At 41.1% G+C, this 22,163-nt stretch overlaps 1 protein-coding gene across 2 annotated transcripts; it reads right to left on the minus strand.

Annotated features, from left to right (window-relative positions):
• Positions 1-67: 67 nt before the first annotated feature.
• LOC120061466 (deoxyribonuclease gamma-like) lies at positions 68-21,687 on the minus strand. Of its 2 annotated transcripts, XM_039011295.1 has the most exons (10): positions 21,613-21,685; positions 14,121-14,343; positions 2,961-3,115; positions 2,669-2,757; positions 2,155-2,241; positions 1,832-1,944; positions 1,644-1,756; positions 1,323-1,480; positions 1,088-1,184; positions 68-905 (listed from the first exon to the last, which is right to left on the minus strand). In XM_039011295.1, the coding sequence occupies exons 3-10, from the start codon at positions 3,099-3,101 to the stop codon at positions 753-755; spliced, it is 951 nt and encodes a 316-aa protein (XP_038867223.1). In that variant the 5' UTR covers positions 3,102-3,115; positions 14,121-14,343; positions 21,613-21,685; the 3' UTR covers positions 68-752. The 2 variants fall into 2 exon arrangements, with proteins under 2 accessions (XP_038867223.1, XP_038867224.1); XM_039011296.1 differs by lacking the exon at positions 14,121-14,343 and having other exon boundaries at positions 21,613-21,687.
• Positions 21,688-22,163: the final 476 nt, after the last annotated feature.

Here is a 22,163-nt window from a genome sequence, read left to right on the forward strand (position 1 = left end):
CCCAGTGGTCTGGGTGGTTTGTTTGGGTAGACAGATCCTCAAACAACAAAATGTAGCCTACTTTGTTTTAAAATCAATTTCGTTTTATTCAAATACTGGTGTACAATACATGCATTGAACATTTACAGTGACAATGTAAAAACCACATCACATAATAGAATGTTTTAAAAACCTAACTGAATTTGAAATATTACAACCATTAATTTACAAAATAGATGTTACTAAATGCAGAAGTGGTGGCTTCTGGAATCTGTAGCCTTCCATTCAAGATATTATACGTCAAATAACTGAAACCGCATTTCAGAGCAGAGCAAAATTGGGATCAGCAATCCAACACCAGAGCAAATCCATAGATATGTCCCTCAACTCCTTTCAATTCATTATGCCATCAATTTGTGTTGTGATAAATGTTGCTGTCTCTAAAATGTCTGCAATCTCATGGGGACCAGTCAGACAGAATCACTGTTTATTAGAGCAGTGGTTCTCAAACCTCTCCTCAGGGACAGTTCCATGCCAGCACACCCGATTAAACGTAGCAACTAATCATCAACATCTTAATTAGATGAATCAGGTGAGCAAGTTCAGGGCTACAGCAAAATAGTGAAGCATCTAGGGGTACCTGGGGATAGGTTTGACAAAACCTTGCATGAGTGAACCAGCTGCTCATTGAAGTTGTAGATGTCCATACTATTGAATTAGAATGAATTATACATTTCTATGATCCATACTCTGGAGAAGACCATCAGTCCTCCTCACACCATACTGGTTGAAGGTAAGATGTGCAGGGCGGAGGTGATGACAGAGAGAGCAATTAGCAGGAGAGGCTGAACCGGAGCTTGAAGCTGCCCTGACGATTTAGTCTTCAGCTCCACCTCAATAGGGAAGTGGTCACTCACTTCCAGAACCTGAAATTTGGAGATCAGTTTATTCTGTGTCATGACATCTACGACACAGGAAACAGACATAAAACAGGTGACTTTAGCATGTCTGGGATGTTACATCTTCTCCTGGGGCTTTGTTGAAGATGGATAGGAGTTTGAAAGGCTAAATGAAAACGTTGTTTGTAAAGAGGAAAAGGAAGTATTACCCTTTCCTTTGAGAGTTTATACTCATTGGCAATGTTGAAGACCTGAGCTGAATAAGGTTTGATGGCCTTCAGGAAGCGCTCTCCGTGTACCACAATCCTAAGAAAAAAAAAGTGTCAAATAGAGCTGAAGAGTAATATGTTATTGGATCCATCAATACAGATTGCTTATAAATCAAAATGCCTTCATTTCAAAGAATATCATTTCAGTGTAGCTCATTTTCAAATTTCCACCCACCTGTCATAGGCACAGCTGGCAGTATCCCCAACAGTGGTGTCCACCTGGTCCCTGATCAACCAGAAAAATCCAGGTATTGAGAAAAGTCGGATGTTCGCCTTGTCCTGCCGGGTCATGTGCCCACAACCAGCATTGAAGGCTCCAAGGAACATCACGTTCTATGGTACAGAGTGGCATTACATTGGTGAGAGGAGTATGTTCCAAAAGTTAGATATTCAGAATCATGTAGCATGACAGATAACTAACTGCATTCAGCTTACCGACACACACTATGAAAAATAAGAACCAAACAAACACCAGCAGGTAGTTGTCATGCCTCACCTCAGTATTCCACTTCTTTTTGATTTCCTCAAAAACATCGTAGAGCTTGTCAATCTCCTTGATTGCATCAGAGGCCATAGTGTGCAGCGGGATCAGAGCAAAGTCTCCAATCACTGTTCAGAGGAAGATCATTGGAAGTTATCCAAACAGTACACAATGAATTTCAAATTCTCATGAACTTAACTAACCTGTTTCCTTGGCTTGAAATCTAACAACAAAGGGGTCTCTGGAGAATGTAGCCGCATTCCCCCCCTTTCTGTCAACGTACTGGTACTGATCTGTCAACTCTACGGTTTCATCCCTGTGGAGAGGCAGTTAGTTATAGCACCATTCGTTTAGGCTTAAAGTCAAGCAGGGTGACAAAGTTTAACTAGCATGTAGGGCCGAGAGTCAAAAGGTTAGGACAGGGGAGGCGGCATATTTAGGATCTCAAATGAATGCAAGTTTACGTCACGAGAGTAGCATTTATAAATGAAGAGCTGTAATAGATGTAAAAGAAAGCTTCCCTTACCTGTACAGATAGACATATTGCTCCTGGTCCTGAGGTGTTCGCCCCAGAACTCCACTGGAAACATATTTATAGTGATAGGCATCATATCTAAGAAGAAATTAACAAAAAAAGGGTTGGTCCATAAATTAAGTGAAAAGACTTAAATTATTTTCTTTATAATCAAAATTTATTTAAAGTGCATTTAACAAAAGCCGCAATACACTTTTATAGGAAACAATCAAGGAATACAAAACAATGTATATATGCATCACTGAACGGTGCATGAGGAAAATCCCTCAAATTAAAATCCGGACCTCTAAGCCAGTTCCACTGCTTTCCCCCCTCCCCCCATCAGGGACTGTTTTAGACCTGGGACACCAGGTGGGTGCAACTAGTCATCAGGAAGAACAGAAAACCCATCAGGCTCCGGACCTCGTAGACCTCGAATATGCCTAAGGTAGAGTACTTGTTACAGTCATAAATAGAATTCAATGGATTCTCTTTCTATGGTAACAGTATCTAGATGCAACTGTACCTGTTGAGTGCTTCCACCAAAGCTTTAGTGGCATTGTCCTGTGTGTCTTTAACCTCCTGAAGGAGACAGATGTCACAGCGAGACACAATCTGTGGACAATCAACCAACCGGATTAGAACAAGAATGTCTAACAAATCACAGAAAGATACCTGGATGATTATAATAAAGTAATTGAGACTGATTTACCCAACAGTATGGAACTATAGTTAAAATGTTTGAGTTTAGTTCCTTCCTGGACCAGTCGTCATGAATAGCAACTGTATGATTGTGAAAAGACGAGGCAGTGTCTCACCCTGGTCAGAGTGTGCATCACCCTGAAGTTGGCTGATTTGGCATCGTCGAAGTTCTGGACATTGAAGGCACAGATCTTGAAGCTTGAACATGGCCCAAAAATACCAACGAGAAGGAGGAGGAGAGGAGAGTGGCAAGTCATGACTGAGCTGCTTGCTGTGAATGGAAAAGACATGTGAGATTACTGGTCATACATTGTTACTTTTGTTTTTACTACACTGAACAATACATATACACAGTGCAGTCGGAAAGTATTCAGACTCCTTCCCTTTTTCCACATTGTTACAGCCCTATTCTAGAATTGATTTCATTTATTTTCTTCAATCTACACAAAATATCCCATAATGACAAAGCAAAAACTGGTTAGACATTTTTGCAAATGTATTTTAAAAAAAAATTTTTTTTTTTTTAAAGTACCTTACATAAGTATTCAGACCCTTTGCTATGAGACTCAATTGAGCTCCGGTGCATCCTGTTTCCATTGATCATCCTTGAGATGTTTCTACAACTTGATTGGATTCCAACCTGTGGTAAATTCAATTGATTGGACATGATTTGGAAAGGCACACCTGTCTATATAAAAGGTCCCACAGTTGACAGTGCATGTCAGAGCAAAAAAACAAGCCATGGAGGTCGAAGGAATTGTCCACAGAGCTCCGAGACAGGATTGTGTCGAGGCACAGATCTGGGAAAGGGTACCAAAACATTTCTGCAGCATTGAAGATCCCCAAGAACACAGTGGCCTCCATCATTCTTAAATGGAAGAAGTTTGGAACCACCAAGACTCTTCCTAGAGCTGGACGCCCGGTCAAACTGAACAATCTGGGGAGAAGGCCTTGGTCAGGGAGGTGACCAAGAACCCAATGGTCACTGACAGAGCTTCTCTGTGGAGATGGGAGAACCTTCCAGGATGACAAACATCTCTGCAGCACTCCAATCAAGCCTATTTAGTAGAGTGGCCAGACGGAAGCCGCTCAGTGAAAGGCACATGACAGCCTGCTTGGAGTTTTCCAAAAGGCACCGAAAGACTCTCAGACCATAAGAAACAAGATTCTCGGTGCCACGTCTGGAGGAAACCTGGCACCATCCCTACTGTGAAGCATGGTGATGGCAGCATCGTGCTGTGGAGATGTTTTTCAGCGGCAGGGACTGGGAGACTAGTCAGGATCGAGGGAAAGATTAAGTACAGAGAGATCCTTGATGAAAACCTGCTCCAGAATGCTCAGGACCTCAGACTGGGGCCAAGGTTCACTCTCCAACAGGTCAACGACCCTAAGCACACAGCCAAGACAACACAGGAATGGCTTCGGGACAAGTCTCTGAAAGTCCTTGAGTGGCCCAGCCAGAGCCCGGACTTGAGCCCGATCGAACATCTCGAGACCTGAAAATAGCTGTGTAGCGACACCCCACATCCAAACTGACAGAGCATGAGAGGATCTGGAGAAAAGAATGAGAGAAACTCCCCAAATACAGGTGTGCCAAGCTTGTAGCGTCTTACCCAAGAAGACTCAATGGTGTAATTGCTTCCAAAGGTGTTTCAACAAAGTACTGAGTAAAAGGGCCTGAATACTTTTACATCAGTTTATTTTTGTTAAATTTGATATCTTTTCTAAACCTGTTTTTGCTTAGTCATTATGGGGTAGTGTGTGTAGATTGATGGGGGAAACAATTTAATCAATTTTAGCACAAGGCTGTAACGTAACAAAATGTGGAAAACGTCAAGGGGTATGAATACTTTCCGAATGCACTGTACATGCGCACACACGCGTATGTGGACACCCCTTCAAATTAGTGGATTCAGCCATACCCGTTGCTGACCATTGTATAACATTTAGCACACAGCCATGCAAACTCCATAGACAAACATTGGCAGTAGAATGGCCTTCCTGAAAAGCTCAGTGACCTCCAACGTGGCATTTCTGCCCTGCTATAGCTGCCCCGGTCAATTGTAAGTGATATTGTGAAGTGGAAAAGTCTAGGAGAAACAGCTCAGCCGTGAAGTGGTAGGCCACACAAGCTCACAGAACGAGACCGCCAAGTGCTGAAGCATGTAGTTCGGAAAAATCTGGCCTCTGTTGCAACACTCACTACGTAGTTCCAAACTGCCTCTGGAAGCAACGTCAGCACAATAACTGTTCGTCGGGAGATTCATGAAATAGGTTTCCATCACCATGCCAAGCGTCAGCTGGAGTGGTGTAAAGCTCGCCAACATAGGACTCATTCTCTGAAGTGATGAATCACTAGTCACCATCTGGCAGATGAATCTGGGTTTGGCAGATACCAGGAGAACGCTACCTGCCCGAATGCATAATGCCAACTGTAACATTTGGTGGAGGAGGAATAATGGTCTGGGGCTGGTTGTCATGGTTTGGGCTAGGCCCCTTATTTCCAGTGAAGGGAAATCTTCACAAAAACAGCATACAATGTCATTCTACACAATTCTGTGCTTCAAACTTTGTGACAACAGTTTGAGGAAGGCCCTTTCCTGCTTCAGCACGACAATGCCCCCGTGCACAAAGCGAGGTCCATACAGAAATGGTTCATCCAGATCGGTGTGGAAGAACTTAACTGGCCTGCACAGAGCCCTGACCTCAAACCCATCGAAACACCTTTGTGATTAGGACTGCGAGCCAGTCCTAATCGCCCAACATCAGTGCCAGACCTCACTAACGCTCATGGCTGAATGGAAGCAAGTCCCCGCAGCAATGTTTCAACATCTAATGGAAAGAAAGCCTTCCCAGAAGAATGGAGGCTGTTATAGCAGCAAAGGGGGAACCAACTCCATATTAATGCCCATGATTTTGGAATTAGATGTTCGATGAGCAGGTGTCCATATCTTTGGTCATATTGTGTATAAACGCAACAATTTCAAAGATTTTACAGAGTTAGTTCATAAGGAAAATAAATTTGGCCCTAATCTATGGATTTCACATGACTGGGAATACAGGTTTGCATCAGTTGGTCAAATACCTTAAAAGAAAAAAAAAGTAGGGGCGTGGATCAGAAAACCAGTCAGTAAAGATATGACCACCATGTGTCTACCATGTGTCTAATGCAGCGCTACACATCTCTTTCGCATTGAGTTGATCAGGCTGTTGATTGTGGCCTGTGGAATGTTGTCCCACTCCTCTTCAATGGCTTGGTGAAGTTGCTGGAAATTGGCTAGAACATGCTGTTGTACACATCGATCCAGAGCATCCCAAACATGCTCAATGGGTGACATGTCTGAGTATTCAGGCCATGGAAGAACTGGGACATGTTCAGCTTCCAGGAATTGTGTACAGATCGTTGCAACATGGGCCTGTGCATTATCATGCTGCAACATGAGGTGATGACGGCGGATGAATGGCACGACAACGGGCCTCAGGATTGCATCACGGTATCGCTGTGCATTCAAAATGCCAAAAGATAAAATGCAGTTTCTGCCAAATTCTCTGAAACGACATTGGTAGCAGCTTATGGTAGAGAAATTAACATTCAATCCTCTGGCAACAGCTCGTGGACATTCCTGCAGTGAGCATGCCAATTGCGCGCTCCCTCAACTTGAGACATCTGTGGCATTGTGTTGTGTGACAACTACAAAATTGGCCTTTTATTGTTCAACACATGGTGCACCTTTGTAATGATCATGCCGTTTAATTAGCTTCTTGATATGCCACACCTGTCAGGTGGATGGATTATCTTGGCAAAGGAGAAATGCTCACTAACAAGGATATAAACTTTGTGCACATGGAACATTTCTGAGATCTTATTTCAGCTCATGAAACCAACACTTTACATTGAGTTTATATTTTTGTTCAGTATATTTATGTAAAAGTACTTAAATAGTATCTGTACTATTTATATTTGACAACTTTTACTTCACTACATTCTTAAAGAAAATGTACTTTTTACACTATACATTTTCTGACACCCAAAAGTACTGACACCCAAAAGGAAAATGGTCAAATTGGCACACTTATCAAGAGAACATCCCTGGTCATCCCTACTGCCTCTGAGTGTTGGAGTGTACCCCTGGCTAGCCGTAAATAAAACATATTAAGCAAACCAGACACCATTATCTTAAGACATTTTAAATGATTTACACTTACTTTTGATACTTAAGTATGTAATTGCTCAAATGTATATTAAGTATATTCAACACCAAAACACTGACTTATTCAAGTAGTATTTTACTGGGTGACTTTCACTTGTCATTTTCTATTAAGGTATCTTTATACTTTTACTCAAATATGGTAATTGGGTACATTTTCCCACCACTGGGCCTTGTCAGACATGATTGTAGTTCTACAGTCGAAGTTGCGAGAGCGCCACTACCCTTAGTAATTCGCTTTCTCCCGAGCACCGACTGAAGTGATGCGCTCTCTCTCTCTATCCCTCCACTTTTGGAGGACCTGAGCCCTAGGACCATGCCTCAGGACTACCTGGCCTGATGACTCCTGGCTGTATCCAGTCCACCTGGTCGTGCTGCTGATCGTTTCAACTGTTCTGCCTGCGGCTATGGAACCCTGACCTGCCACCTCGTCTTGGACTCTCCCATGAAAAGCCAACTGATATTTACTCTCAAAGTGCTGACCTGTTGCACCCTCTACAACCACTGTGATTATTATTTGACCCTGTTGGTGATCTATGAACATCTTGAAGAACAATCTGGCCTTAAATGGCCATATACTCTTATATTCTCTACCCGGCACAGCCAAAAGAGGACTGGCCACCCCTCAGAGCCTGGTTCCTCTCTAGGGCGTTATTCCCTAGGTTCTGGCCTTTCTAGGGAGGTTTTCCTAGCCACTGTGCGTCTACATCTGCATTGCTTGCTGTTTGGGGTTTTAGGCTGAGATTCTGTATAAGCACCAACATTTTATTTATAAAAAAATAATAATTCCAGCCCCCGTCCCCACAGGAGGCATTTTGCCTTCTGGTAGGCAGTCATTGTAAATAAGAATTTGTTCTAAACTGACTTGCCTAGTTAAAGGATGAATTTAAAAAATCTGTTGATGTTAAAAAGGCTTCTTAATTACACTTGATATTGAATTCCAGCGTTTTCTAGTGTTAAAATACTCCTTTCGAAACCCCCACTTATCCATGTGGTTACTTTCAAAACACCCACTTTTCCTCAGATGCACCGAGATGACATATCAGTAGGGGCAGCACAGAGACCATGAGGGATGACGTCGTAGCTGGACCCTATTGAAAAGCGAGGTGACACACCTGTGTTAGCGTGACATGTAAACTCAGCAAAAAAAGAAACGTCCTCACTGTCATCTGCGTTTATTTTCAGCAAACTTAACATGTGTAAATATTTGTATGACACTAACCAGATTCAGGAACTGAGACAAACTGAACAAGTTCCACAGACATGCGTCTAACAGAAATGGAATAATGTGTCCCTGAACAAAAGGGGGGGTCAAAATAAAAAGTCAGTATCTGGTGTGGCCACCAGCTGCATTAAGTACTGCAGTGCATCTCCTCCTCATGAACTGCACCAGATTTGCCAATTCTTGCTGTGAGATGTTACCCCACTCTTCCACCAAGGCACCTGCAAGTTCCCGGACATTTCTGGGGGGGGGGAGGACCCTAGCCCTCACCCTCCAATCCAACACGTCCCAGACATGCTCAATGGGATTGAGATCCGGGCTCTTCGCTGGCCATGGCAGAATACTGACATTCCTGTCTTGCAGGAAATCACGCACAGAACGAGCAGTATGGCTGGTGGCATTGTCATGCTGGAGGGTCATGTCAGGATGAGCCTGCAGGAAGGGTACCACATGAGGGAGGAGGATGTCTTTCCTGTAATGCATAGCGTTGAGATTGCCTGCAATGACAAGCTCAGTCCGATGATGCTGTGACACACCGCCCCAGACCATGACGGACCCTCCTCCTCCAAATCGATCCAGAGTACAGGCCTCAGTGTACCGCTCAGTCCTTCAACAATAAAGGCAAATCTGACCATCACCCCTGGTGAGACAAAACCGCAACTTGTCAGTGTAGGGCACTTCACAGTACGGACATTGCAATTTATTGCCCTGGCCACATATGCAGTCCTCATGCCTCCTTGCAGCATGCCTAAGGCACGTTCACGCAGATGAGCAGGGACCCTGGGCATCTTTCTTTTGGTGTTTTTCAGAGTCAGTAGAACGTCCTCTTTAGTGTCCTAAGTTTTCATAACTGACCTTAATTGCCTACCATCTGTAAGCTGTTAGTGTCTTAACGACAACGAGGGGCATGTCCATTAATTGTTTTTGATGCTTCATTGAACAAGCATGGGAAACAGTGTTTAAACCCTTTACAATGAAGATCTGTGAAGTTATTTTGATTTTTACGAATGATCTAAGGCAGGGTCCTGAAAAGGGGACGTTTCTTTTTTTGCTGAGTTTAGTTGTGGAAGTGTGGTTTCGGATGGAGGCACCCATAGCTATACGGATCTGTGCAAAACTGCTATAGTAAGTCTACCTTTTATTTGAAGGATTTTTTCCACTCGCTTATGAAAGGTAAGGGCCATATGTTTCGAAAGCCATATTTAAAGCGATAATTAACATTTCTAAAACTTTAAAACACAGCGTAGGGATTGTAGTTCACATGAGCAAGTCATGGGCTAATCGCTGACAACTGTACTAAGAAAGCCCCAGCCCAGACAAAAATTGGTTTTATATTGGATATTCAGTTTGTCAATAGCTATTGAACAAAGTATGCCATAACTATGAAAAGTGTATATTCTGAATCAGGGTTGGATGGAGATAAATACACGTTTACACATAAGATTTCAGATTTCAATAGCTCTTACACAAAACGGTCCATGACTATGAAAATGTTGTATTTTGAATCAGTCGAGGATGGACAAATCCACAGCTTCTTTTTATTATTTTTTTGTATAAAATACAGTTCTATTTTCAAAAGCTCTAACACCAGGGTTTCCCCAAACTCGGTCCTTGGGACCCTATGGGGTGCACATTTTAGTTTTTTGCCCTAGCACTACACAGCTAATTCAGAAACAATTAATAATCAAACTTTTACAATACAAATCAGTTGTGTAATGTTAAGGCCAAAACATGCACCCTTTGGGGTCCTGGGGACAGAGTTTGGGAAATTATGCCTTACACAAAGCATGCCATGACTATGAAAATTATATATTCTGAATCAGGGGAGGGACAAAAATAAATGTTCATAAGAAGAGCTATTGAATATTGAAAGCCCTCCCCCAAAAAGAGGAGAATCTAAATCAGTCATGGAACGCTTTGTGTAAGAGCTATTGGCCAACAGTCATGTCATGATTGGTTCAATAGCTATTGACAAGAGAAACCCAAATATCCAATATAAAACTCATTTTACCTTGGTACCTCTCCAAGGCCTAGTTTCCCATAGCAATGGCATTTAGGCTTACCAATGCTCTGCCATTTCCTGGTTGCTAAAATTCTAACTTCGCCTAATTTCAGTTTTTACAAAACAAACAATGTAGAGTGTAGAGAATCATTGGACCAACTAAACCGAAGAAAAATATTGTATTTCCAACTGGTGTACAAAACTGAAAGTTAAAGACGCAAACAAAACTTAAGAAGCATAGAAGCACAATACTGATGACGGAGCAGCTCCTAGACAGTAGCGGTGCGTGGGTAAAATCAATGGGGGAGCACACCCCCAAAAAAGCCATATTACAACCTGTGTTGTGATTGAACAGGTTATAATTGCATTATTTGCTCTTTCATATGCCTTTCGACCGTGATATATAGGCCAAGACAATAAGAAGACAGTGGCAGAATAAATTCAACCACACCTTTGTTTCATCACAAAACCAGATAGTAACCTCTGTCTGGTGAAGTCCACAAAGCATATTGCATGTAACAGACAGTTACATGACCTACAGCATGGTCAAGCATGTTAATGTTTTCAACATTTTCGGACCACTAAACTATTGATTTAGAACCACAGAGTTAACGCAAGTTGTAAAGAAAACAGGAGCTGCCTCCACTATTCCAGCACACTTTCATCATCAAATCACCTATGCTTAGTCTAATAATGACAACTAAAAGAAACCAAAAACAATTTAGTCCAATCAAAGTAAGCTAAATATGATGTGGCTGTCCATGGTTATGGTGTGTGTGTGTGTGTGTGTGTGTGTGTGTGCGTGTGTGTGTGCGTGTGTGTGTGTGTGCGTGTGTGTGTGCGCGTGTGTGTGTGCGTGTGTGTGTGCGTGTGTGTGTGTGTGTGTGTGTGTGTGCGTGTGTGTGCGTGTGTGTGTAGTGGTGGATAAAGTACCCAAATGTCATACTTGAGTAATTTAAGTAAAGTTGTCTTAATAGAAAATGACTCAAGTCAATATACCTAAGTATCAAAAGTAAATTAATTGCTAAAATATAATTAAGTATCAATCACTTCAAATTCCTTATATAAAGCAAACCAGACATATAGCCAGGGGCAAGCTCCAACCCTCAGACATAATTTAGAAATGCAGCATGTGTTTAGTGAGTCCACCAGATAAGAGGCAGTAGGGATGACCAGGGATGTTCTCTTGATAAGTCTGAATTAGACCATTTCCCTGTCCTGCTAAGCATTCAAAATGTAAAAAGTACTTTTAGGTGTTAGGGAAAATGTACATATTTTTCTTCAGGAATGTAGTGAAGTAAAAGTATAAAGTTGTCAAATAAGTAGAAGTACAAATACCAAAAAAGTAGTACTTTCAAATATTTTTTACTGAAGTACTTTACATCTGTGTGTTTGTGCAAGTAAAAAAAAACATGTTGACTCAACCTACTTGTAGAGAAACGCCAATGTCATCCTCTTTCATGTTGATGAAATGGTCTATCACTGTCATACACTTCTTTTCGTTGTCCTAGGCTACCTGGCTAAAATGCTTGCTCGCTAGCCTAACTTCCATAGTTACTAGTTAACATTAGCCTTCTACATCTAGCTACGTATTGAGCTAACATCCTCTCAGGCCAGGGACACAACAAACAATGTATGAATTAATGGTTGGATCAGAATAGCCGTTATAATCATTGGCCAGTACAGAGAATTAAGTAAAACCACAGATTTTGCTTAATTCTAGCTAGATAGCGAGCTAGCCACCGTAGGACAACTAGATGCAACAATTAAAGTTGTTCCTGTCAATGACATATGCTCAATGCGATTTGATAGGATAGACGCCAAATCCAAGCCGTCTTCCTTAGACTTTTTTTTGGGGGGGTGTCAGGACAATGCACACTTGAGCTTGCTCAGTTTAGCTCAAAGCTGATTAGCTAATTTATACTTTTTTTGTCAAGTGAAGCAAAATGCTCGCTGGCTTCCCTTGCATTCAATGCTACGTGGGGCAACAATGTCATACTCTTTGACCACAGAGAGACAGGGGCACAGTTTCTCTCACAGATGTTTTCTCCTGTGAGATGCAGTCAGCATATTGCGAATTGAAGGAAAGTTATTAAACAGACGAAATATACATAAAATATATGGGGAGGGGGGTCTGGCTTTCCCTTGGCCTCCATGAATATACCCCACTGCTCCTATAAAGATATTGCCTATGGCTGCACATATTTGGCACATCATTGCGCAAGTTAGGCTACACATGTAATATTTTGAGAAATTACAGACAGTAGCATACAAGTATCAAAATACAACTCAATTGATTTAACATTAAATATATTTCAATATGATAGGCCTGTAGACTACCGTAGACTCAACCCACCTGTTGTGTTCCTTTCATGTTAACTCATTCTGTGTTCCCGGTCCAAAATGACCGCCCCATTATAGCTGATTTATAAATCCATAATAATACATATCACCTAATGTTGTGTTAGATCGTTTTAATCAACTTAAGTTCTTGTGAACATTACAAGTTTTAAACTTCTATTTGCTATTTATGGCCTGTAGGCCTCACTGACCTGAGCTCATACAACTCATTTGAGTTTTTAAAAAAAAGCATAATTTATTATTTTGACTATAAACAAATACTCAGATGACAGTGCTAATTATCACAGACTACTTTGTGTCAAAGTTTAACAAGGACTCTCCTCCTCACCAGTGTCATGATCAAAGATATGATCAAGAGCCTCACATACAGTTTATCGTTTGGTCATTGTGGTGCCACAGAATGAATTGTGAACAAGGCCTCAAAAAAACTTTATATACCAGAGCTGCGAGAAAAGTTCTATGTAATATTGTTTCAATAATATGATTATTTGTGAGAATGCCAACAGCTGTGGTTTCCGTGGGGGTTTTCCATGGAAGCCAAGAAGGGGAGTAAGGTGTGTGTGCTCAAACACACATGCCTCTGGGAGAGGAAGTGTGTCCATCTGATGAATGGGCATGTGCCTGAACTCAATTTTATACACTAATTGTAGTCTTCCCCATTCATTTCTAATGACCGGTCAAGGGAACACCAAGGGTGTACAAACGTTAAATAAAACATCCAAAATGTAATGAAAATCATCTAAATGTATTTTGTATGTTCATATGCCCTGTGTGGACAAAGTCATGGAACCGTATGACAATAAGATTAAATGAACTACATTTTTCAGAGAGAACTTGTAAATCGGTCCAATTCGACCGGAAACAGAGCAGGAGGGTTAATGCAGTCATTTCGGTTTTAATTTTTAGCATATTCTGACGCGGGAGGGTAAAAATCAATCTGACGAACTTTGCTGTTCTACGAGTCGTCTGAGACAGGCGTTATGTGCGACGTTAATAGCGATTGTTTTTTTGAAACAGCTCTAAGATTTAAAGATGCTCCAACGAAGGATCTAACGTGTGTGGTTAAAGTTAGATATAAGTCTGAGAATTCAACATTTGTCTATAAAACATTCACACCAGCAGAAAAGTGATTAGATACAGAGACTCAAAAGAAGCAGACAAAACTCGGCGGCAGGTAGAGCGTTGGCCCTGTAACCGAAAGGATGCTGGATCGAATCCCTGAGCTGACAAGGTAAAAATCTGTCGTTCTGCCCCTGAACGATGCAGTTAACCCACTGTTCCCCGGTAGGCCGTCATTGTAAGTAAGAATTTTTTCTTATCTGACTTGCGTAGTTAATTATTATATATTTTTTTAAAGCAATTTCCTCCATGATAGTTTGTAGGCAACAACAAAAGCATTGAAGCAGAATTACATTTAGAAGCTTTTGGTGAGCAAGGTGAAGATACAATATTTGAACAGAAACAGTGAATATCATTAGTCTACCTTGTTTGAAGAGAATTTGATGAATTCCAGGTACACGGTGTTGAATTAGACTAATCTTTAAACACCTTGACAAAAGTCCCGTCTGGCTGCCGCTGGGTGTAGGGCAAGTATCCGTTTTCACCACACCTTTAACACATCTTCCTGTCAGGTGATGTCCCGATCCGCTTCCTTTTTTTGTTCTTGTAAACTGGAATCTACCAGTTACACGGTCTGACTAAATGCACTGCAAAAATATGGAAAGTTAACACTCAAACCAGAATGTTGAATACAATTCTATTTGAACGTACTCTACCGGTTGTCTGTGCGGTTGGTCCTTATGTGCATCGAAATTATAGAAAATATATCTGAAGGAAAGTATTATTTAGCTGAATTTTTTGAGCGCCGGTGGGTGTATGGTTTTGTCAATTTATATTTTCAATCTCCTGATGTATTCGCATGTGATGGACACTATGTAAATAATCGCCTAATGTAATAGGAGATTGCCGGCAAAAAAATGCTCGCTTGCAATTTTACTGCACATCGCCCGCTAATATATAATAGCTAATCTGTGGTTCGGTTGGCAATTGTTTATATATTGTGCAAGTGTTTACTTTGCATACATCAGTAGATTGAAAATACAAAACCAGAAATACAATCCGACAGAACCATATACACACCAGCGTTCTAAAAGTCTGGTTAATAACACTTTCCTGTGGATATTGTGTCTCAAATTTCCACCCACATAAGGATGAAATCAGTGGACAACAGGTCAAATTCAAATTACGTTTATTCAACAGTCCGACTTGTAAAGGGACTGTTTGGAATTTGTGCCCCTATATGTTAGAGAAGAGCGAGGAAGGAGACTTCCACAGGGGGGAAAAACAGTGCGCAAACTACACAGATCTGAGTCAGTCATGGCCACTTCTCAAATATCTTTAAATAAAAAATATAAACATGTCATTCTTACGTGACAGCTTTACAAATTCTCAAATAATACTTCTTACATAAACACATATTTTCATGTGGGCGATCAATTAATTTGGGACTTTTAGCCTAATTTACAATAAACACCAATAAAACATATTTGAGAAGTGTGACACCAATCCACCAGACTGTCTAGTAAATCTCCAAAATTATTAAATTGTTCTATTGAGAAAATTAGAAATTTTCTCCCCAGTGGAAAGCAATCTGAAAATGTAATAGTCTTATCAGTGCTTTGTAGAAGGCACACATCTGTAGAATAAACATATTTCAAGCAGTTAATGAATCAATATTTATCAAGCATCTCACCCAAACATTCAACTGTCTGCAATGTTATGTTTGCAAGTGTGATTATGGTACAGCTGATGCGTCTGTCTCTCTGCACATTCCTCTGCCCAGGCATTGCTGACACAGGAGGAAAGCTTGGCATGGGCCCTCAAATCCTGAAAAGGTTCTACAACTGTACCATTGTAAGCATATTGACTGGCTGCATCACTGCTTAGCACCGCCCTCGATCGCACAGAGGGTTGTACGGCCCCCCCGCCATCCAGGACCTCTATATCAGGCGGTGTGAAAAATTGTCAGACCCCAACCACCCAAGCCATAGACCATTTTCTCTGCTGCCGCACAGCAAGAGGCACTGGTGCATCAAGTCTGACAACAACAGGCTCCTGAACAGCATCTATTCCCAAGCAATATAATAAATAGCTAACAAAGTAGTTACCTTGTATCTTTATTTACCTTTTTCTCTATGCACACTCACAGGGCCTTACACACTTACACTGTCACTCCAACACACACACAAACACCCACTCCATCATCTGCTCACTCACACATAATATGCACAAACATTTATAATGACTCTACACACCCACTCACATGCAAGTTGCTGCTACTCTGTTTATCTTATATGCTGTTGCCTAGTCCCCTTGCCCCTATACATATCTACCTCCATCACTTAACATGTAAATATGGTATTGGAAATTACTTTTGAAATATTTCCTGTATATAGTATGCTTACTTACTTGGTGTATTTGTTATTCCTCGTGTTTTTTTCCAGTGATTATTGAATTGTTGCATTTTGAGTTTGCAAGAAAGGCATTTCACTGTACTTGTGCATGTGACATTAAATGAAACATTCCTGACCGTACAACTCCTGGAAAGTTATTTTATGTATTACCTAACCATGCATGTCATATGTTCTAGCAATCAGCTGATGATGCGCCACGCCACCATTGGTTGATGCATGCAACGTCTGAGCAGGGGATGCGACCTCTGATAGATCATGAAATAGAACATCTTTGGATCCACCCTGATTGATTGATTGAATTTATTTGACAATTTGTAAAATCCATACATAAGGGCGCTCCAGCTGGTGATGCCTCCACATTCAATATTCAATTTAAGAAAATCATCAAGGATAACACAATAAAGCTTAACAGCTTATTTCAGCTTTTCTCTGTATGTATCATTGATGTCGCTCTTGCTGCTGGTGATTCTCTGATCCACCTCTTACGCAGACGACACCATTCTGTATACATCTGGCCCTTCTTTGGACACTGTGCTGACACCTCCAAACGAGCTTCAACGCCATACAACACTCCTTCCGTGGCCTCCAACTGCTTTTAAATGCTGGTAAAACTAAGTGCATGCTCTTCAACCGATTGCTGCCAACACCCTTCTGCCCGACTAGCATCACTACTCTGGACGGTTCTGACCTAGAATATGTGGACAACTACAAATACCTAGGTGTCTGATTAGACTGTAAACTCTCCTTCCAGACTCACATTAAGCATCTCCAATCCAAAATTAAATCTAGAATCGGCTTCCTGTTTCGCAACAAAGCATCCTTCACTCATGCTGCCAAACGTACCCTCGTAAAACTGACTATCCTACTGATCCTTGACTTCGGCGATGTCATTTACAAAATAGCCCCCAACACTATACTCAGCAAATTGGATGCAGTCTATCACAGTGCCATCCGTTTTGTCACCAAAGCCCCATATACCACCCACCACTGCGACCTGTATGCTCTCGTTGGCTGGTCCTCGCTACATATTCGTCGCCAAACCCACTGGCTCCAGGTCATCTATAAGTCTCTGCTAGGTCAAGCTCAGCCTTATCTCAGCTCACTGGTCACCATAACAACACCCACCCGTAGCACGCGCTCCAGCAGGTATATTTCACTGGTCATCCCCAAAGCCAACACTTCCTTTGGCCGCCTTTCCTTCCAGCTCTCTGCTGCCAATGACTGGAACGAATTGAAAAAGTGACTGAAGCTGGAGTCTTATATCTCCCTCACTAACTATAAGCATCAGCTGTCTGAGCAGCTTACCGATCACTGTACCTGTAAATAAATAGCACACCCGACTACCTCATCCCCATAGTATTACTTACCCTCTTGCTCTTTTGCACCCCAGTATCTCTACTTGCACATCAATCACTCCAGTATTAATGCTAAATTGTAATTATTTTCACCTCTACGGCCTATTTATTGTCAACCTCCCTACTCTTCTACATTTGCACACACTGTACATAGATTTTTCTATTTTTATTTTCTTTTGTGTTATTGACTATACGTTTGTTTATGTGTAACTCTGTGTTGTGGTTTTTGTCGCACTTCTTTGCTTTATCTTGGCCAGGTCGCAGTTGTAAATGAGAACTTGTTCTCAACTGGCCTACCTGGTTAAATGAAGGTGAAAATATATATTTATATTTTTTAATCCATTGTGGTCCTTTTGAAGAGGGAAAGGGGATGATGAGGCTTCGCTCCAGACCCAAGCATTCCGAGTCTTTGCAGTGAGCATTCTCATTTGGCTCTTAGTTGAAAATGCTTAAAAATCAATCTAGAACCATGAAAAAAATGATGCAAATAACCAATGTCAAGCCCGAAATGTTCGTGAAATGCGAGTTCAAACATTTTTTTTTTCCTGGCCAAATTATGAGATGGTCTGCCCCAGCAAAATAGTTTAGTTTTATTATGCACTGAAATAGTTTTATTATGCACTGAAATAGTTTTATTATGCACTGAAATAGTTTTATTATGCACTGAAATAGTTTTATTATGCACTGAAAAATTCAACATGTAACAGATTGACGCTCTCTCTGCACTATTTATTCTTTCTGCAGTGAGGATTCATCCTCTTCAGATAATTATTTTGTAACGTATCTGTTTTTAGCTCAAAGCAGTAGTGGCAGCAGAGTTACTTTTGAGGAAAGGAGAAACTCAATTACAATCGTATTAAAGCCCATTGTGTACAGTACGTTGCCCATACGTCGTCAATGGGCCACGCGGTGAGCTCTCCTTCAGAGAGAGAATTTGAGTCAATTGGGCGCAAGCTCAAAAACCCAACATTAGCATTAATTTCGTCAACATGAAGTACAACATTACATATTTTCCGAGGTGTTAGATAATTAATTTTTTCTCATTACTATCATATAGCTTTGGAATTGTTAGGGTTCGTTCCTTATGTCCTTCTTTGTCAATCATTGGTTCATTGGTGAAATTAGCATTATGACAATATATTTAATTAAATCATTCAAAAACCTTTATTAATGCAATTGCAGACAGAAGTTGACAAACAGGAACATAGCACCATGTTTCTGAGTAAGTTCTGCCCCCACCAAAAGGTCTCCAGTGGTTTTATTAAACCCTAAGTCGCGACCTGGTGACGTCACTACCTATATCATCATCCTCTACTCCTGGGACCAAAACCATGCCTACAAAGCTGTATAAACAGGGCCTTTGTTGTTAGCTAAACACTTAGCAGTAAATGTCCCCTTCCCCCAAAGTTGACCTATTGTGGAATGTTTACCTAGTCTTATCTCCTTCACTCCCCTGCAGAGTTCTGTCTAAGGGCCTCTTTATAATGAGGCAGAAAAAGAGAGAACTAAAATACAAATGTAGAACAATACTAAACTTCTACAATGACTATATCTATTGTTAATCAGTAGTCTAAAACCCTATAAATGTAAGGAGGGAGGGGTCTTTTAACCCCTCCCCTTCTATTAATATAACATAAGCATAATCAATTATTCTACTACACCAAACATTTGTACAGCCCCAATCATGACCCCTAGGTAAATCCTAACAGAATCGTGACATTACATACTTTATAGGGAAATAATAAGGTTTCTCGATGTATACCCTGATTTTTTTTTTTAAAAGGTATTGTGTGGTGATTAGCTTAGCAACTGCGTGACGCTGCATGACAAGCCCGTAACCAACAATGCAGTTAAGAAAAAGAGTTAAGAAAATATTTACTAATTAAACTAAAGTAAAAAATGGAGTAACAATGAAATAGCAATAACAAGGCTATATACAGGAGGTACCATTACCGAGTTAATGTGCGGGGGAACGGGTTAGTCAAGGTAATTTAGGTAATATGTACAGTTGAAGTCGGAAGTTTACATACACCTTAGGCAATTACATTTAAACTCAGTTTATCACAATTCCTGACATTTAATCCTAGTAAAAATTCCCTGCCTTAGGTCAGTTAGGATCACCACTTTATTTTAAGAATGTGAAATGTCAGAATAATGGTCGAGAGAATGATTTATTTCAGCTTTTATTTTGTTCATTACATTCCCAGTGGGTCAGAAGTTTACATACAGTCAATTATTATTTGGTAGCATTGCCTTTAAATTGTTTAACTTTGGTCAAATGTTTCGGGTAGCCTTCAACAAGCTTCCCACAATAAGTTGGGTGAATTTTGGCCCATTCCTCCTGACAGAGCTGGTGTAACTGAGTCAGGTTTGTAGGCTTCCTTGCTCGCACACACTTTTTCAGTTCTGCCCACACATTTTCTATAGGATTGAGGTCAGGGCTTTGTGATGGCCACTCCAATACCTTGACTTTGTTGTCCTTAAGCCATTTTGCCACAACTTTGGAAGTATGCTTGGGGTCATTGTCCACTTGGAAGAACCATTTGCGACCAAGCTTTAACTTCCTGACTGATGTCTTGAGATGTTGCTTCAATATATCCACATAATTTTACTTCCTCATGATGCCATTTATTTTGTGAAGTGCACCAGTCCCTCCTGCAGCAAAACACCCCCACAACATGATGCTGCCACCCTCGTGCTTTACGGTTGGGATGGTGTTCTTCGGCTTGCAATCCTCCCCCTTTTTCCTCCAAACATAACAATGGTCATCATAGCCAAACAGTTCTATTTTTGTTTCATCAGACCAGAGGACATTTCTCCAAAAAGTTTGATCTTTGTCCCCATGTGCAGTTGCAAACCGTAGTCTGGCTTTTTTATGGCGGTTTTGGAGCAGTGGCTTCTTCCTTGCTGAGCGGCCTTTCAGGTTATATCAATATAGGACTCGTTTTACTGTGGATATAGATACTTTTGTACCTGTTTCCTCCAGCATCTTCACAAGGTTCTTTGCTGTTGTTCTGGGATTGATTTGCACTTTTCGCACCAAAGTACATTCATCTCTTGGAGACAGAATGCGTCTCCTTCCTGAGCGGTATGACGACTGTGTGGTGTTTATACTTGCGTACTATTGTTTGTACAGATGAACGTGGTACCTTCAGGCATTTGGAATTTGCTCCCAAGGATGAACCAGACTTGTGGAGGTCTACAATTTAATTTCTGAGGTCTTGGCTGATTTCTTTTGATTTTCCCATGATGTCAAGCAAAGAGGCACTGAGTTTGATGGTAGGCCTTGAAATACATCCACAGGTACACCTCCAATTTACTCAAACTATGTAAATTAGCCTATCAGAAGCTTCTAAAGCCATTACATAATTTTCTGGAATTTTCCAAGGTGGGAAAGGGCAGTGTGGAGTGCAATTGAGATTGCGTCATCTATGGATCTGTTGGGGCGGTATGCGAATTGGAGTGGATCTATGGTTTCTGGGATGATGGTGTTGATGTAAGCCATGACCAGCCTTTCAAAGCACTTCATGGCTACAGACGTGAGTGATACGGGTCGGTAGTCATTTAGGCAGGTTACCTTGGGGTCCTTGGGCACAGGGACTATGGTGGTCTGCTTGTAACATGTAGGTATTACAGACTGGGTCAGGGAGAGGTTCAACCTCCCCATGTTCAACCTGCAGATCGATGTACCTCACAGAGTGGAGTCTGACATTTGCAACGGCACCATGCAATGCACTCTGGACTGAAGTGTCAGACAAATAGGAGAAATGTGTTTAGACCCTCTGTGTAACGCGAACGTCTAGCAACTCAAAGGTTGTTAGTTTGATCTCATTATAGACAACCTTAACATTTTAGCTAATTAGCAACTTTTCAACTACTTACTACTTTTTAGCTACGTTGCAACTACTTAGCTTAGAATGTTAGCTAACCCTCCCCTTAACCCTAACCATCAACCTTTTAGCTAACCATTCTCCTAACCTTAACCCTTTAACCGAACTCCTCAACTTAACCCTGAGCACACGCATACATTCAATGTATGACGCAACAGTACACCCATCATAAATACTTTTAATAAAAATTAACCATCAGTTTTAAAACTGAAAATGTAAAATTGTTTGTGTAAAATTAATAGTGAAATACGACTCACAGCAGATCGCTTTCCACACACCCACTCCTTTCTACACGACCCCTGTCATGTAAAAATCTTCACTTTCCTTTCCACACGCCCACTACTTTTCTTTCAACACACGCTCTCTGTTGGCCACTGTGCTTCCACTCATCACCATATTTGGTAGTGAGCGGAAACGTCAACTGGATATTTCACATTTATACATCTGGCTCATTGTTCCATCTGTGGTTATACGTTCCTCCATTTATTGTCCAATATGATTCCTATCTCCTCCTTTCTCCAATGTCTCTGGTAAAAGAATGCAAATCAGGGAGCCAAATGAACATCTCTTTCACCGATACAATTTGGCTCCTGACGTTCACCAAAAACATCTGTTCAAAATGATCAGTTTGTTCACAAACGACCCATCCCTAGACCCAACCACCAGACAGAAGACATACTGTCCTGGGTGGGGGGGTTAAGGAAGAAAGTGGAGCATATTATGAATAAACATGGAGTGGGGGATTGATTACACAGGTCATGCGAAAGATCTGGTGAAGGGGAAGATGATGGACAAGGAAAAAAAAGGA

Source organism: Salvelinus namaycush, chromosome 16, assembly GCF_016432855.1.
Source record: "Salvelinus namaycush isolate Seneca chromosome 16, SaNama_1.0, whole genome shotgun sequence".
Lineage (NCBI taxonomy): Eukaryota > Metazoa > Chordata > Actinopteri > Salmoniformes > Salmonidae > Salvelinus > Salvelinus namaycush.